Source organism: Thermobia domestica, chromosome 2, assembly GCF_964235325.1.
Source record: "Thermobia domestica chromosome 2, izTheDome1.hap1.1, whole genome shotgun sequence".
In the NCBI taxonomy this organism is placed as follows: domain Eukaryota; kingdom Metazoa; phylum Arthropoda; class Insecta; order Zygentoma; family Lepismatidae; genus Thermobia; species Thermobia domestica.
Window position 1 is genome coordinate 52,367,099 of NC_137455.1, and position 17,638 is coordinate 52,384,736.

At 34.3% G+C, this 17,638-nt stretch overlaps 1 protein-coding gene across 1 annotated transcript in view; it reads right to left on the minus strand.

The window, feature by feature from the left end:
• The window catches only part of LOC145679677 (sodium- and chloride-dependent glycine transporter 1-like), a 112,688-nt gene that overhangs the window by 22,646 nt on the left and 72,404 nt on the right, over window positions 1–17,638 (minus strand). The window contains exons 6-7 of the mRNA XM_081750251.1: window positions 4,125–4,259; window positions 370–473 (exon numbers count right to left, since the gene is read on the minus strand). Of these exons, the coding sequence (XP_081606377.1) occupies window positions 370–473; window positions 4,125–4,259 (239 nt within the window). The remainder of the gene's footprint in view (window positions 1–369; window positions 474–4,124; window positions 4,260–17,638) is intronic.

Below are 17,638 nucleotides of genomic sequence, written 5' to 3' on the forward strand. Positions count from 1 at the left end.
TCACTCTTGGGTAGCACTAGTGCCATCTATTGGTCTTAAAAAAACTTGTAATACTAACCTATGTAACGGACCAGAATTTACATTATTCTGTCCAACGGTTATTCCGTAATAAATTTTTATAATCTGGGCAGGACTTTATGCTCACGGTGTATATATAGCATTAGCCAATAATATTCTATTATACTAAAAATGTATTTAATGTGAAAAATATAAAGTACGGGACAAAAATAAATTACCAAAAACGCTATTAAAACGAATGACGGTTTGGTTGTTTATTTTTGTCCCGTACGTTACGTATGTAAATATTAAAGCTAATTTCACTAGTTAGTTCCTCCCAAATAGTATAACATTAAATAATATACTGCATACCTTTTACAATTGTTTCGAAATTGATTAAAGCTCGCCATGTTAATTATTCCACCCCAACCAGGACCTAGTGAGTAAAATATCTGAGATGCAGCATCTACCCAAACCTAGAATAACAAGGTGTATGATAATAAATAACATTAGACATTTTATTTAAGTGTTGCAAGTTTGTTTAAAAAAAAACTTACGACAAAATAAAATTAACATCCTATATATGCAATATATGATATATGAGACTGCAAAAGGAATGCGGAAAAAATCAAATATTATCAATTTCTCTTGTATGTTTTCTTTATGGTTGTACAGTTTGCAGCAAAAAACCTGCAACATGAGCATGCAAGTTTATTGTGAAACGACGAAGTCTTTTGCTCCAAAATAAGTGTGCAGAGGAGGACGCCGAGGTTTCTCCTGGCGTGATTCGTGCCACTTAGACGTTATGTTGATTCCCTGCGCTGTTAGGCGTAGTTTCACAATAAACTTATATGCTCATGTTGCAGGTTTTTTTGCTGCGGACTGTACATATTTACGTATATATTGCTTGCAGAGTCCAAGTGCTACTTCGCTTCATGAAGGGAGTACATCCAATATCAAGAGTTCCAGAATTATGATATCATTAAATTGACCATACACTCAGCTAACTTATCATTTATCACCTAGTATCAAATTACAGTTTAAGGTGGAAATAAAATAACTTTTTTTTTGTCAGGACAATTAAGAATAATAGTAACTTTAAAAATAGCAGCATAATAATAGATGGTAATAGTTTGTGGAAAATGTATGCGAAAATTAAAGATGTAGAATATTTATTTTCACTTCAGAAAATTTTTGATGCTGAAGAAGTATCGCCAATTATTGTAGTATAAAAATGAAAAATAATTGTAACTAATATAAGGTATTCAAATATGTATGTGAGAGCTAAACACCAGGATTTTCTCTATGTCACAGCTAGCGTATTAAGTATACTCTATAAATAAATGAAATTCTAACCATTCAAGTTTGCAAACTAACTCGAAATAATCTCCAAGAAATGAGAAATGTTCAGTAAAAGAAAATATGAGGAAATGACAAATGCACTCCTCTAAAGAAAAAATAATACAAATATTAATTTAAATAAATAAAATATGCGACATGTAAATATATGAACCAACTGAAATTTATTTAATAGATTTTAGAGTTTGACTTTTGAAAATAATATTATTATATAAAAAGTTACTTTGCACTGCGCATTAAATAAGTGGTTATTGCTCTTATTTTATAAATTATTTGAATTGGTTCATGGGTATACTGATGTTCCAGGAATAAACTGAATAACTTTACATACGAACCTCAATCAAGAAATATATATATATATATATATATATAGGAAACGACTAATTATAGAAGTTAGGACCAAATCAAGATAATTAATGAAATTGGTCCTTGGCTACACTGAATAAAACAACCTATAAACTTCGTATGTGTTTTCAGGATCTCAATACGAGAAAAATGTCTATCTGCGACTTTAGTTGGAAATGTCTAAATGGGGTCATTTCAAGATAACTATCCTGCGAACAAGTATACGAAGTTTGTCAGTTTATTCCCGGAACACCTGTATATATGTATATATATATATATATATATATATATATATATATATATATATATATATATATATAGCACATACACTGGTGAAAATGCACTTAAGAATACTCGGTATACATAGTCCAACTCGAACGAAATTCATGCTGTAGAATGTGTGTGTAAAAGGCATGATGATATTAGTTGGAAGATTCCGGCGCAACTGCTATATGGAGGGCACGTTGTTGGCAGTGTCTCAGAGAGCATACTGCTAGTAGTTTGAAAGTGTATTATTGTGTGTAAATGCATTGAACGTCGACTACAGTTTCTTCCTGAAATGAGAACGATTGTAAATTAAGCAATTAAATGTCTTCAGGCTTGACCATATAGTACGCATGCTAGGAGCTTAGTGGTCATCCACGTATTTGACTGGGTTATGACGTATAAATGGTCCATCGATAGTGCACACAGTGAGAGATAGATGGGTTCTCACAGTATACGTGACACCCAGAGTCTCCGCGACACACATGGTTGCACATGGACAGAATGATCAGTTGAGCCTCCCTTACTGAGAAAACGGCGATCACCAGTTTAATCAAAGTTACTTTGATTCCTTTGTGAGCGTGCAAACACAAAACAAACCATTGTTGGAAGTAGATCTACATTACAGCGTTACTTTTGCATGATTACTACGCATCACTGTTCGCTCTAGCCATACAAGATAAACATCAGGCTTTCTGGTGTGGGATAGTGAACTATATATTCCATTCCCCTCTCGAATTCATTTGGGAGTGTATGACTGATCCGTTGTATATTCGTGACGTTCTCAATCTTGTCTTCCGATTTTATCTAGGTACTTTGTTGGACTCTATCTTTTAGCAGCAAGTTAAACGATTCCCCATACCGCCAGGCTAACTCAGAGTGCTCAATAACAATTCAAATGTAGTACGAGACCCTGTTAGGTTTCCAGATCTAAGTCCTATCCAACGCGTGCAAGATAATGTGACAGTATTGATTCTACCAACGACATTCACCCTATGCCTCACACAGGATCTGTGTGACGAGATAACTAACCGAAATACTGTTATGTGGTCGCTTAGGATTGTTACAGATGCTATTAAGGCGAGTATTATATGTTTCCAACACCCTGTATAGCATGTTAAGAATATCCCATTGATAGTATGTTGCGCTCTACCGGAAAGATTTGTTTGCTGTCGCAGCATTAAATTCTATTCTCTTTCACACATTAATAATTTCTGCATAAGCATCAAACGTCACGTATTTTTATTGTATGGTTAATTTTTAAAATTGTAATGATTTTTTCTACATTTCTTGCAGGATCTGTGACCATAGAAATGTTTGGCGATAAAATTCATTTGTGTCACTGCATATTGTATGAGTTCCAGTACTAGAAGAATGCAACAGATGTCACTAAAATTTTGTGTACTGCATTTGGAAAGAATCAGTATCTGATAGTACATGCAGAAGGCAGTTCGAGAAATTATACAACTCAGATATAACGGTTGAAGATGAACCACAGTCTGGATTTATTTTTTTTTAAATAGGAGCTAAGCTTTTGATTACGTCAGAATTGCACAGAATCTTGGTGTTGGTCAACAAACAATTTCTGGCCATATCAGACAGCTGAGATTTGTAAAAAACTACTCGAAACGGATTCCACATGAACTGTCTGAGGAGAATCGAAAGATCTCCGTGATTATCTGTTCTCTCCTTGCTAGGTATGGAATACGGTCCTTCTAGATCGTTTAGAAACTTAATGTGAAAAATTGATCACCTACGAAAATATGGTTACAAAAAGAGCTTACTGCCAACCAAGGCAAGCCACTCCCTCTACATCCATGACCATTCTTAACTCTAAAGAAGATATTTCTATCAGTATGGTGGGATTGAAAGAACCAATTCATTATGAGTTATTAAAAGCAAACGAGACAATCAATTCTGAAAGAAAAAAATTGGAAATCTTGAGTGCAAAACATAACAAAAAAGAAAAAAAACAGCTGTAGCGAACATAATAGGTCTCATTTTGTTGTGTGATAATACAAAACCTCAGTTTCTTTAACGATCAAGTAAAAACTCCCTCCCACATGTTCTTTTGATATTGCTCCCACAAACTAAACACCCTTTTTGTCTTTTCAAAATATCTTAATTGGAAATAATCATATATATTACATAAAACCTACCCTTAAAGTTTTGAGTTGACTCCAGTCAGGAGATATATAGAACATAATACCATCAGCAGCTCCAGGTAGCGTCACTCCACGAATTAAGAAAATAAATAGAATTACAAAAGGGAAAGTTGCTGTGAAGTACACAACCTGACAATAAAGAAAACATTGCTATATATCATATCTGTTACATATCACTTCTTCTTTTCAGCTGATAAATGAAATTAAACTCTCAATGGAACTGATTTTAGCTCTAGGTAATAAAGAAAACATGGTATCTCGTTTGGTATCATGAAACATGGTCGGCAAGTTGAGGATAGTGTGGAGAATAGTTCAGGTAACTGGCTGTGCTTTGTGTTTTCACCTATGACTTCGGAAATATCAAACAAAATATCAGATTTTGTAATTTTCTCGGATATTGTAATTGTCTAAAATATCAGATATTTGATTTGAAAATGATACAGTTGTTATTAATATTTTCTATCAACTGCGTTACCTAAATTAACTTTTTCCTGAAGCTTTCCTAACAAAGATTGTAACCACCAAGCGAAATTATCAAACAAAATAACTTCATCTGTCTTTCTATAAGTCTTTAAAAAATTCAAAATTTTCTTCAAAATCTCATTCAAATTTATTTTTATAAACTTAAAGTACCCAAAATTTAAACATGAACTTTGAACATTTATTTTGGTTACTGTAAAATAACGAAGCGATATCAAGCTATTTGTTTAAGGAAATAAAAACAGATAACAGATAGATTACAGTTATAGAAAGTTTTCCTATAAGCAAACCACAGAGTAAGGTATTTCATAAGGAGACGTGAGTTAAGCTCTACGCTACAACCAGCAAGTGTCCGAGTCTCGGAAGGGAATGGTGCTGGTTGGTACGAGGAACTCAATCGGGGAGTGGGATTTAAGATCTAATAGTGAAAAGACAATATTAGGAAATCATCAAAGCTAAATTAGATAGTGAGTATTACATCTATTTACAATGTTGGATAGTCATAATGCTTAAGTTTCTATGCCATTACTATTTAGTAGATTTTTATTATTAAGATCATTTCGAATTTTGATAGCTTGTTGTGTGATGTTGAAAATATCCAAAGAAATTGATTGCTATTATTTCGTTTCATAACCTAAGAAATTCATTAAATAATCCTTAAGTTTTCTTAATACAAGTTGTTATAAATTTCTGATGAGCTACGCTCAGCCCCCAAGCATAAAAGTTTCTAAGATATTAAGTTATTTCAGTTTGAAATTTGTAGCACACGTTACTACTGTGAATAAAAAACATGTATTTTATGTTAAAACTTCTTAACTTTACCTTCTGCTAAGCATAATAAAATTTGCTCCGGTTGTTTCCGAAACTATCCAAAACTTGTAAATTTTGTTAAATGCACATATTGGTTACACATGTAAGTAACACATGTATTTAAAAAGGTGGATTTGGATAAGGGCTTATGTACTATTTTCTTCACAATGCATTTCTATTGCATAGACGACTATGCTTAAAGATAAACTTAGGTTCGCACAAAGCTTATCAAAGTATACGACATAATAACGATATATATATATATATATATATATATATATATATTGTAAATTATTCATTGAAGCCTTGGAAAATTCAAGATAGCTAATAAAACTCAACTGACCAAAGCAGTGTATATATAATCAGTTTCCTTTCTCTTTCAATCTTCCCTCTCTCTTTCTCTTCAAACTTCTTTTCCCAGTTCTTCAAATCTGTCATTACTTCTTCTCTCACATATATCGATAACTTATCTTCAATTTTCGCTCTCTCTTTTTGAGACCCTTTCTCACTGTAATCCACTTATTTAGTTCTCTTTCTTATGGTGTCCCACATCAGCTGCTTTTCTGCTATCTTAATCAATTTTTTGTATCTCCCTGATTGATATACCAATCCTTTCTTAATTATCCGAAGTCCTCTCGGCGTGGTGTTCTCCTCTACACACTTCCTTAAGAACATCATCTGCTGTCTCTTGGATATCTACTTCCTTCTTCTGTCCTTCCACTTGTCTATTCTCCTTTTCAGCATCGGAGGTACTTCAACTTGTAAATTACTCGTTACAGCCTTGGAAAATTCAAGATAGCTAATAAAACTCAACTGACTAAACCAGTATATATATATATATATATATATTTTAAGATTACATATCTGTCTTATAGTTTCGGCTATGTAACATAGCCTTCCTCAGACACATTATGAGAGATATATACAATTTTGACAGATTATATACAATCTGAATGCAAGACAGGTGCGCAAAAGGAGAAAGTAACTTCATCTAATTAAAAATTTATTTTTTACAGTCAACTAAAAATTTACGTTTTGTAAAGAGAAAGTAGGCGTGTCTTGCATTCAGATTGTATATAAGCTGTCAAAATTGGATATATCTCTCATAATGTGTCTGAGGAAGGCTATATTACGTAGCCGAAACTGTAACACAGATATATAATTTTAAAATATATATATATATATACTGCTTTGGTCAGTTGAGTTTTATTAGCTATCGGGTGATTCCGTTAGTCCGTACCAGGCCTTTAAATCGAAAACGGTCCGAGATATGTACAAACTGAAAAACACGTATCCCATTAGTTGCAAAGGACAACAGAGCGAAGTAAAAAGTTTCGTCCCAGGGTCCCCCGCAGGGTCCCAGACGGGGTCCAACTAAAAATTTCAAATGGAAAGAGGGGTCAAGTGGTATATCGCTTGAAAGCTCTTTTAAAAAGAAAGAAGCTACAACAAGTCCCGATTCGCTACGATCACCCTATGCAAAATGGCAGCGGGTCCAAATTTCATCAAACGTTGCATTGAAAACAATATGGCCACCCCTATAAATCTGAAACGGGCAGCCAGACGGAAAAACTGAAAAACAAGTGTCACATCATGTTTAAAGGACAACAGATCGAAATAAAAAGTTTCGTCCCAGGGTCGCCCGCAGGGTCCCAGACGGGGTCCAACTCAAAATTTTCAAATAGAAAGAGGGGTCAAGTGGTATATCGCTTGGAAGCTCTTGTAAAAAGAAAGAAGCTACAACAAGTCCCGATTCGCTACGATCATCCTATGCAAAATGGCGGCGGGTCAAAATGTTATCAAAAGTTGCATTGAAAACAATATGGCCACCCCTATAAATCTGAAACGGGCAGCCAGACGGAAAAACTGAAAAACAAGTGTCACATTATTTCAAAAGTACAACATATCACGGTAACCAGTTCTAGATATCCAGACACGGTCCCCCTCCAAATTAGCAGTTGTTTGATTGTGCTGGAGGGAAGACCCTGAACATTTTGAACAGCTATATTTCCTTGGTAACATACGTTTTCCGAGTACAATACTACAGAGACTGTTCAGTCCTCTTTCGTGACACTACTGAAAAGTGTTGTCTTGTCTCGTCTCGTAGTCAACACTGGTAACATACTATGGAAATGGAAGCGTTATGGTGGACAGGTAAGCGTATTATATTGAAACGTCTAACGTTGTTCTAAGAATGAATTTACCATCGCATAACGTACAAAGGATATATCATATTTACCTTGGAGACGGCTACTGTCCGCTATGTAACAGATGTGCACTTCACACAGCACGTTTTACATCACGTTTTACCGAAATTGTCGTCCATGTACAGCAAGACAGCGGTCCAGACGGCGATAATAATTATAGCCCACAGCTTCAAGCTCTGCCTCTCCTGTGCTTCGAAATGCGGTCATTATACGTTGCCTCATATCTTCTGGTGTAGTTGGTCTATTCGTGTAAACAAGCTCCTTGAGTCGATCCCAGAAATAATAGTCCATGCACGTAAGGTCTGGAGAGTATTGGACCCTCTTCCTAACCAACGGTGCGGAAATAAAGTATTTAATGCACCTCTGCATATACGAGCAGCATGTGCTGGACAATCATCCAATTGCATCCACATATTACGCCGCACATGAAGTGGGATGTTTTCCAGCAGTTGCGGTAGATGTTCTGTCAAGAATTGATGGAACAGAGCCGACGTTAAATTTCCATCAATAAACCAGGGCCCAATTATATGTGTTCCAATGATACCACCCCACACATTGATGCTCCAACGTCTTCGTCGGTCAATCTGTAGTGTCCAGTGCGGATTATCCGCAGCCCAATAAGGTATAGGTTGACATGACCATCACTTGTACATATTGCTTCGTCTGTCCACAGCACGTACTCCCATGCGCAAAAAATATTGCGCGTATACTGTAACTCACAATTTTTCGCAATTATTCCATTTTCCATATGTTTATTGGTAAAATTCAGTTATTAGTACGTGGAGATAATAGAAAGCAATCCATCTAAGGAGATATTTCCAAAAAATATAATAAAATAATAAAAATATAAGCAAAAAACAAAATTATGTTCGGTTTTGTGTATACTGGCAATAATGTTTTCGAGGGAATTTTTGGAGTAGCACAGCACGATTGCAGAGGGAATAACAAGATTAGCTGAATCAAGGAACTGAAAATTGGAGCAAAATATTGCATTTATTGGCTTAAATCTAGGGTGTAAATTGTCTGCCAAATATAAATTAGCTTCTGTAAGCAAGATGCTATACGGAAAATATAAACAAAGAGAAAAACTGTTGTTTTAAGTTTGGAAGTGACATGCTCTATAGCCATGAGCATTTATTTCTTAAGAAAAAGATAGGCAACAAAAGAAAATCTGTGTGGGCAAGTGGGTAGAGTGACGGACTAGTAATTCTTATACTGTTTTGACACCAGATCGAATCCCATCCGGTCATGTTCAATTTTTTTTTCTTTACAAAACATTGTAGAAAGTGTATAATTTTTATGTTAATAAAACTGAAACAATACAATTAGGAAATAACTTTTTGTTTCCTCTGATGACGTATTTATTTAGAATTAGTGTACTATTAGTAATACCGATTGCTTTCAGTTTATGGTGTTGTATAGCTTCCTTTATCATCCTCTTTTCTTGAAAAAAAAATGTCTCCAATAAAGTATGAAAAATATATATAGTCAGAAACAGACATCTTAGTATCAAACATGATTTATCGTGATGAAATAAACAAGTTTCCCGTTATTAAAAAATAAAACTATAGGAAATCATTGAATTTGGTCTTAAGGTTTTTCTTATGCTACATATATTCTTTATAAGACTATACTTTATAAGGCAAGATGAGCGATCATACCCTCAAATTTATTTAGCTAGTGAGTGAAAGATGTTTTCGGCACAAATATTTTACAAGTTTAGGTGCATGAAACACCAATACGACATGGTCTTGACCTTCGTTTATTTCACATTATTATCCGACATATCATAGCAGGTAAAAAGCAGCATCAATCGGCAAGAAGAACTGCAAGTTGTGCTCTTAGTCTGTTTCTGATGCTCCGGACTCGATCGCCTAGCACGCTCGTCTATACCTTGACTCATACGTCTATCATTCAGTGCAGGCACATATCCAGCTTTTCTTTTCGGAGGGAACCCGACACGAATCCTCGTAAGCACGTAATTCTAATGTTTCAAAAATATCAATAATAATAATAATAATAATAATAATAATAATAATAATAATAATAATAATAATAATAATAATAATAATAATAATAATAATAATGCAACAGTTCTGTATTTCTCTTAAACGTTTCTTACTTGTCATTTATGAACCGGTCAAACTTAATCCTAACTCACACGAAATCAAAAAATATTTTCTAGAGACATGTAAGGAAAACTGTCTGCTACGTATATCACATAACAGAAAAAGCAAATGGCAATGAGTGTATCGTTCTAATACAGTAATGTTATAAACAGACCGGAAACGAAATTGTAATCCCATTTAAAAGTGTTCTTTAATTCCACCTGGTATCAATGGCATTACGGTATATTCTTACAAGTAACACTTCCCAAGTGTAACACTCCGATTTTGATAAAATTTGACAGGCAGATACTACACATAAAATAAACGAATACATGTTTTTTATTTTCTGCAGAAAAACTGTTTTACGGGGGCAAAAGCACTCACCCAAAATTTTGAAAGTTGACGCCCGAAAGACAAAAACAAGTGGACCAAAGTGTACGAAATTGTGCACAGATATGGCAGACGTAAAATGAAGGAATACGTGTTTTGTATTTTCCTGGAAAAAACGGTTAGGTGGGACGCAGACCCCTCCAAACCTTTGATCATGAAATATCAAAAGCGCTAGTAACAATATGTCTGATGTGTGTAAAGGACGAAGAATTCCGATGACACTTTGTGTATGGACAATACGCAAAAACTAAACGAATGCCTGTTTTAGGGGACAAAATCCCCCATCCAAAATGATGAAAGTTGACGCCCGAAAGGCAAGAAGAAGTGAACCGAAATGAATGAAATTGTGCACAGATATTGTAGACGAAAAATGAGGGAATATGGGTTCCGTATTTTCCTGAAGAAAAAAAAAAACAACGTTTCGGTGGGACACAGACCCCTCCAAAACTTTGATCGTGAAATATCAAAAGTGCTAATAACAGTATGTCAGAAGTGCTTAAAGGACATGAAGAATTGGAACGACACATTGTGTAGGGACAATACGCAAAAAAAAGGGTTTATTTTCTGAGAAAAATTGGTTTTAGGGGGCAGAATTCCCCACCCAAAATTTTGAAATCGTGCACAGATATTCTAGACGTAAATTGAGGTAATTGTGTTTCGTATTTTCCTGAAAAAAAAGCGATTGAGTGGGGCACGGACCTTCTAAGCTGTTGATTAGGAAATATCAAAAGAGCAAATAAGTATGTATACCGGTACGTCAGAAGTTCCTAAAGAGTATGGAGAATTGCAACGAAACTTCGTATAGGGACAATTTGCAAAACAATAAATAAAATGCATTTTAATTTGTATGAAAAAACAGTGTTGGGGCCTAGAGCCCCTCCAAAAAAAAGTTAATATTACCGTAAAAGTGCAGGAAGGAGTGGACCGAAGCAAATGAAATTGTGTGTATATATTGTATAGACTGTATGTAAAATAAGGACTTTCGTGTTTTAAAGATGTCCCTATCAATTTTGGCACATCAACAGCAAACAGGAAATTAATCGGCACGTGTTTTTGTTTATGCGGAAAAACATTTTAAGGGTTAAAGTTGATTCGTGAAATACTACAAAATACGCTATACTGTTTGTGCTTGATGTTGATCTGCCAAATTTGAAGAAATCTGATGGAGACACTTGTGAAACACGAGAGGCTTTATTTTTCATATCCAATATCTACAGACAATTTCATTCGCTTCGGTCCAATCCTTCCGACACTCAACGCCTCGGTCCACTCAAAAGGTTTTTTTCTCTTTTCAGGAAAATACGAAGCACGTATTTCCTCATCTTACCTCTACAACATTTGTGAACAATTTCATTCAGTTCGGTACATTTTTCTTGCCTTTCTTGCGTCAAATTTCAAAATTCATGCGGGGGACCTTTTGTCCTCTAAAACCGTTTTTTCGCAGGAAATAAAAAAGCCGAATTTGTTTATTTTTTGCTTATTGTCCTAACACAAAGTTTTGTTCCAATTCTTCATGTAAATTTAGGCACTTCTGACATACTGTTATTAGCACTTTTGATATTTCATGATCAAAGGTTTGGAGGGATCTGTGCCCCACCTAACCGTTTTTTCCAGGAAAATACAAAACACGTATTCTCTAATTTTATGTCCGCAATATCTGTTCACAATTTCGTTCACTTTGGTCCACTTGTTTTTGCCTTTCGAGCGTCAACTTTCAAATTTTCGGTGAGGGCTTTTGCCCCCTAAAACCGTTTTTCAGCAAAAAAATAAAAAAGCACTTGTTTGTTTATTTTATGTATAGTATCTACCTGCCAAATTTTATGAAAATCGGAGTGTTACACTTGGGAAGTGTTACTTGTTAGAATTATAACAACAACGCATTGTCCACAGTTTGGACACTGACTCAAAGTAATCTGACATAAATAATAAAAAAAAAAAAAAAACCTCAAAAGGGAAAAAGTAGGTTTATTAAAAAGCGCTTGAGGTTTGGTAAGGGACAGCTTCCAGGACCTCACGCTGGATACGTCACTGAGTCAATGCATTATATTTGTTTCTTGCAAAGATGATAATTAGATGCGTAATGTGTAAAATTATATCATAGTTTGACTTTTTATAGGTCTTTCCTTAACACATCCATATTATCCGGCGTTCTGCCTGCCTGTTTTATGTCGGATAAGCGAAACTCTACTGTATTTTCAGATAGCATATACACAGGAGCTAGAGGTCTGCACGGACCGGAATTTTTAGAACGGACCCGGCCCGTCCCCTTTAATTTATAATCTATAGGCATTAGCGGATTAAGGGCGGAGCCAATGGAGCCCAGGGCCCCCAGCTCAGGGGGCCCTTTAAAATCCCTCTGTTTAATACTTACGCTCGCGGTATCGCTAGATTTAAGTCTTTGCATCAGCAGCATTTACCTGTTAATAATGTATGCAATTATTTAATTGTTAATAATGAATTTAACTAAACTAATTATTGTAAACTTGAAGCACATTCAAATATTACAGCATAGTTCTCGGTAGTTCCATAAGTAATTTCAGAGACCACGGTGTTTCAGTGGTAGAGCGTTCACCTTTGGTGCATGGAGTCCTTGGTTCGATCTATGCTCGCGCCAAGTGAACCTTGTGCTGGACAAACACTGTGTGTGTGGGTTTTCTCGAGGTTCTCCCGTTTTATCCCACTTTTTTCATTCCACCATTTCATTCATTTCTTATCATCACTGTCTCCTTTAGCCTATCCGGCATAATCGTGGGACGTAAAACTTAAAAATTTCATTTCAAATCATTTCAATCAAAAAACAGTTGCAGGAAGTACCGAATAAAACAAACTACTATATACAATTCTGAGTATAGACCTATTATTCTTTTATGAAATTCTCGCGAACCTTATTTCTAAATTGAAGGGTAAGAAGACTAAATTCATTCTCTTATTATTATAGATCCATTTCAATTGAAGCAGTTGGAACAGTTGGAAAAAAAAATAAAAAAAAAACATACCCTATATTCCAGTGTGCCACAATCGCTATAACGCGCCACACTGGTGTGTCCAGCAAAGTGAACAGTGTGACGCAAACTTTTTCCTATTATTTGCAAGAATATTTGTCGAGTTCCTGTTATTATTATTATTATTATTATTATTATTATTATTATTATTATTATTATTATTATTATTATTATTATTATTATTATTATTATTAACGATTTTTCCATGGATCAGCTGTCTGTATACGGTTAAGCAACCACAAGTATCACATTGAAGGAATGAGTGTAATTATTTACTTTAATAGTAATACAAAAGTCAATTTGCTTGTATATTCTACCGGTAATAACTGCATCCGTCTAGAAAGCTAGGACTAACAACAAAGGGATACCAAGTTGTGACCACACACCGCCCCAAATCGTGGGTGCCACAAGTTCTCTTCTACGCCTTAGAACAATAAGGGCTGTAGCGTTCAGGGAGAGAGAAAAACAACTTAATTCCATTGCAGTTATATGCTTATTAAATGTTAACTTATATTTATAAATTATGTAAGTGATCGTATCGTTTTCTGTATTATTATTATTATTATTATTATTATTATTATTATTATTATTATTATTATTATTATTATTATTATTATTATTATTATTATTATTATTATTATACATTTCTTAATACGTTGATTGCCATGTGTATGGAATTCCATACACACGGCTGTCCTGTACAGTAGAGCGTGATTATTTTCCATACGCAAACAATGTAGATATTCCAAGTTTGTTGTGTTCGTTCTATAGGTGTGTATGTAATTAGATACATATGGCGTAGAAATCAAAATTTAATGTCCATGCCACATATATGATGAAAAACCATACACAAAGACATTTATGAATAAAGACATTGAGTTTGAGTTTAACGTCTCGTTCAGCAACGAAGCTATATGAGACGTCGGCCTACTGATTAACGTGGACTCCGAACCACGTGAGCTCTCGCCGGGAATCGAAGCCGGGTCTTTCACGCCAAAGGCGCGTACGCTAACCACTAAGGAGCTTATGAACAGAGACATTTATGAGCTAAAACAAAGGCGAAAACAAAGATGTGTGATGTGATTTTGAGTTTCGCCCCTTTCAGCAGCGAGGCTATATGAGACGTGGACCTACTGATTAACGTGAAATCCGAACCACATGAGCTCCCGCCGGACGAAAACAAAGACCTTTGGAATTGACAATTGTTTGGACATTCCAGTCGAACCTACCTAATATTAACAACGTTTCTACGATAATTTCGTAACATTGTATTATTTCTTTTGTTGATTAGCTTGGTTAAGCTTATTTAAACACTTTCTTCTTTGCACCGACGTGTCACATCTCTTGAATGAAGATACACTAGCTCTCACTGGAAATCTAATCCAGAACCAATGCACTTGAACCATTTGACCACAACAAGGCACATTTAAAAAGAAGTTTCGATTTTGTTCGGAAAATTGTGATTAGGTGTAACATTTAAAAATATATTTAAGAAAGGGTACGGAGTAAACGCACTGTACTTTCTCGCTCGAATATTTTACACTGACTTATGTTAGGCTGCAACTGTTGTTGATACATTTATTTGGGAAATTGCGAATAAAATAATGTTTTGGAAAACTTTGCTAGAAGAAACTTCAGGCCCAAAAGTAAAGTACCCATTGGTCATATTTCCGTTAGAAATAACTTGATCCATATATTAGAATTATAAAGGATATAATTGTATGTGAACTATAAGCAAAAGCGTCTGAGTAATTTCTGAGAAAATTATGCAAAAAGTCACCCCCAAGAATAAATTATCCCTTGTGGATCTTTTCAGTATAAACGAGCTATGCTATATTGTTTGTGTTTTCATAAAACATTTATTTATGAAATACGAACACAATCGCCTGAGTCGTTCTTGAGAAAATCGCAGGATAAAAGTTACTGTCAAAAGTAATATACCATTTCTAGATTTTCCGGATGAGAGAATTATACCGTTATTTATGTAATACGTATTTATAAAATATGAACAACAAACATCTCCTGAGTTGTTTTTAGGAAGGTCATCGGCAAAAGCTTACCCCCAAAGGTAAACTCTTCTATCTGTAATTTTGACAGTATATCGAGTAATTTTTAAGCAAATCGTCGGGAAAAATTTCACTGTCAAAGTAAACTATCTCTTTTGGATTTTTCTTTTCGGATCAAGCGAGTTATACCATATTGTAAGATTATTACAAAAAATATTTTTACTGAAATTAGAACAAATTTCAGTAAAAATAGAAATTTCAGTAATAACTGAGACAATTGTCCAAAAAAAATCAACCCTTGAGAAAACCACTTCCTGTATGTTATCGGAATAAACTATTTATGCTCTATGTTAGTTTATTAATGAAATATTTCTTTACGAAATATGAACAAAATTGCCTGAAGCGTTAATGGGAAAACCATCGGGGGAAAGCTCACCCTAAGATTAAGCTACTCCTTCCAACGAGTTGACATATTGTTAGGTAATTAATGATACGTTTATTTATGAAATGTGGTTGAGAAAATTGTGCAAAAAGAACGCATACCATACAGTAAATTACACCATATATATTTTTTCAGAAAAATTATTCATATGTGGTGGAGATTTGTTAATAAAATATATATTTATCAAAAGTAAATAAAATCGTCACAGCTTTTTTTTATTTGAGAAAATTGAATTATTTTAAATTTTAATCCTTCAGTAAATTACTCTTGCTTTTAGGTGTCGAAGGACATAAAATTCGAAAGATATTATGTTACTAAAACGTTATGTGTAGAATTCGGTGCAGATACGTTGAACAGTATGGCCTCTATTTGAGTGCGTGTAAAAGCGTGACGAACCGAGAGACAAATAGATGGATAGACATCGAAAAATCATTTTTTTCGCTATGTAGGAGCCATGTAACTTGAATTTATTGAAATCTGGTATTCGGTTTTTATAACTATCACCACACTTTCTTTTTTCGTCGCTCGAATGTGAAAACGAATAGGCCTACACCGACACGTAATGTGATAATTTGTAATCCCAAAAATTTAATTTGTTATGTTTAATGTGTGGTTACTCTAATAAAAAAAAAAAAAGCTTATGCATGTTACATCATTTTATTATCAGTTTTCCACGCTACTGTATAATTCGGTACGATTATAGTTAATATTCATGGCATCTTTTGGAAGCATTCGCGTTCCTCACAAAGAGAGCTGTAAAATTTAGTTTTGTTTAAAGAAAGTACTCTTGATTTTTTTTTTCACACAGACTTGCATTTGTTGCACTTGTGGATATGAAACAAAAGGAGAGAGAGAGAGAGTCAATACTTTAAAAAGAAACACACACAGAAACACTAGAACAGTTTTTTTCTTCATGACAACGAGCTATCGCTGTGACTGTGTTCCTCACGCTGTGTGAAAAGCTGCAGGTTGCTCTTGTTTTGTTTTTTCCTGTTCCTGACTCACAGACACTCGCAGTGAGTTGAAGCTGTGTAAAAACGGAGAGGGAACGGTTAAGCATACCATACCATAAACTAAAAACAATCGCTATTAGTAATAAATAGTAAGCTAATTCTGAATAAATACGTCATCAGAAAAACAAAAAGTTATTTCATTATTATATTATTTCGTTTCTTATTAACATAAAAATTATACACTTTCTACAATGTTTTGTAAAGAAAAAAAATTGAACATGACCGGATGGGATTCGATCTGGTGTCAAAACAGTATAAGAATTACTAGTCCGTCACTCTACCCACTTGCCCACACAGATTTTCTTTTGTTGCCTATCTTTTTCTTAAGAAATAAATGCTCATGGCTATAGAGCATGTCACTTCCAAACTTAAAACAACAGTTTTTCTCTTTGTTTATATTTTCCGTATAACATCTTGCTTACAGAAGCTAATTTATATTTGGCAGACAATTTACACCCTAGATTTAAGCCAATAAATGCAATATTTTGCTCCAATTTTCAGTTCCTTGATTCAGCTAATCTTGTTATTCCCTCTGCAATCGTGCTGTGCTACTCCAAAAATTCCCTCGAAAACATTATTGCCAGTATACACAAAACCGAACATAATTTTGTTTTTTGCTTATATTTTTATTATTTTATTATATTTTTTGGAAATATCTCCTTAGATGGATTGCTTTCTATTATCTCCACGTACTAATAACTGAATTTTACCAATAAACATATGGAAAATGGAATAATTGCGAAAAATTGTGAGTTACAGTATACGCGCAATATTTTTTGCGCATGGGAGTACTTACCAAATAGTCATTTTGCACTTTATATTTAACTTATATGTTAGTCCTACAAATGTACACATTTGCGTGCGGAATGAAATGGATTTTTTTTTTTTTTTTTTTTGCTAACGATCATGAAGAAATAAACCAATTTTTAGATTTCATCAAATGTTTTGGTAAGGAGTAACTTTGTTATACATGGTGTTTTAGAACAAGACCGGCAACGTTTGAGATTTGATTCCTAACACCAAAATAAGACAAAAAAGTATTGATCAGCC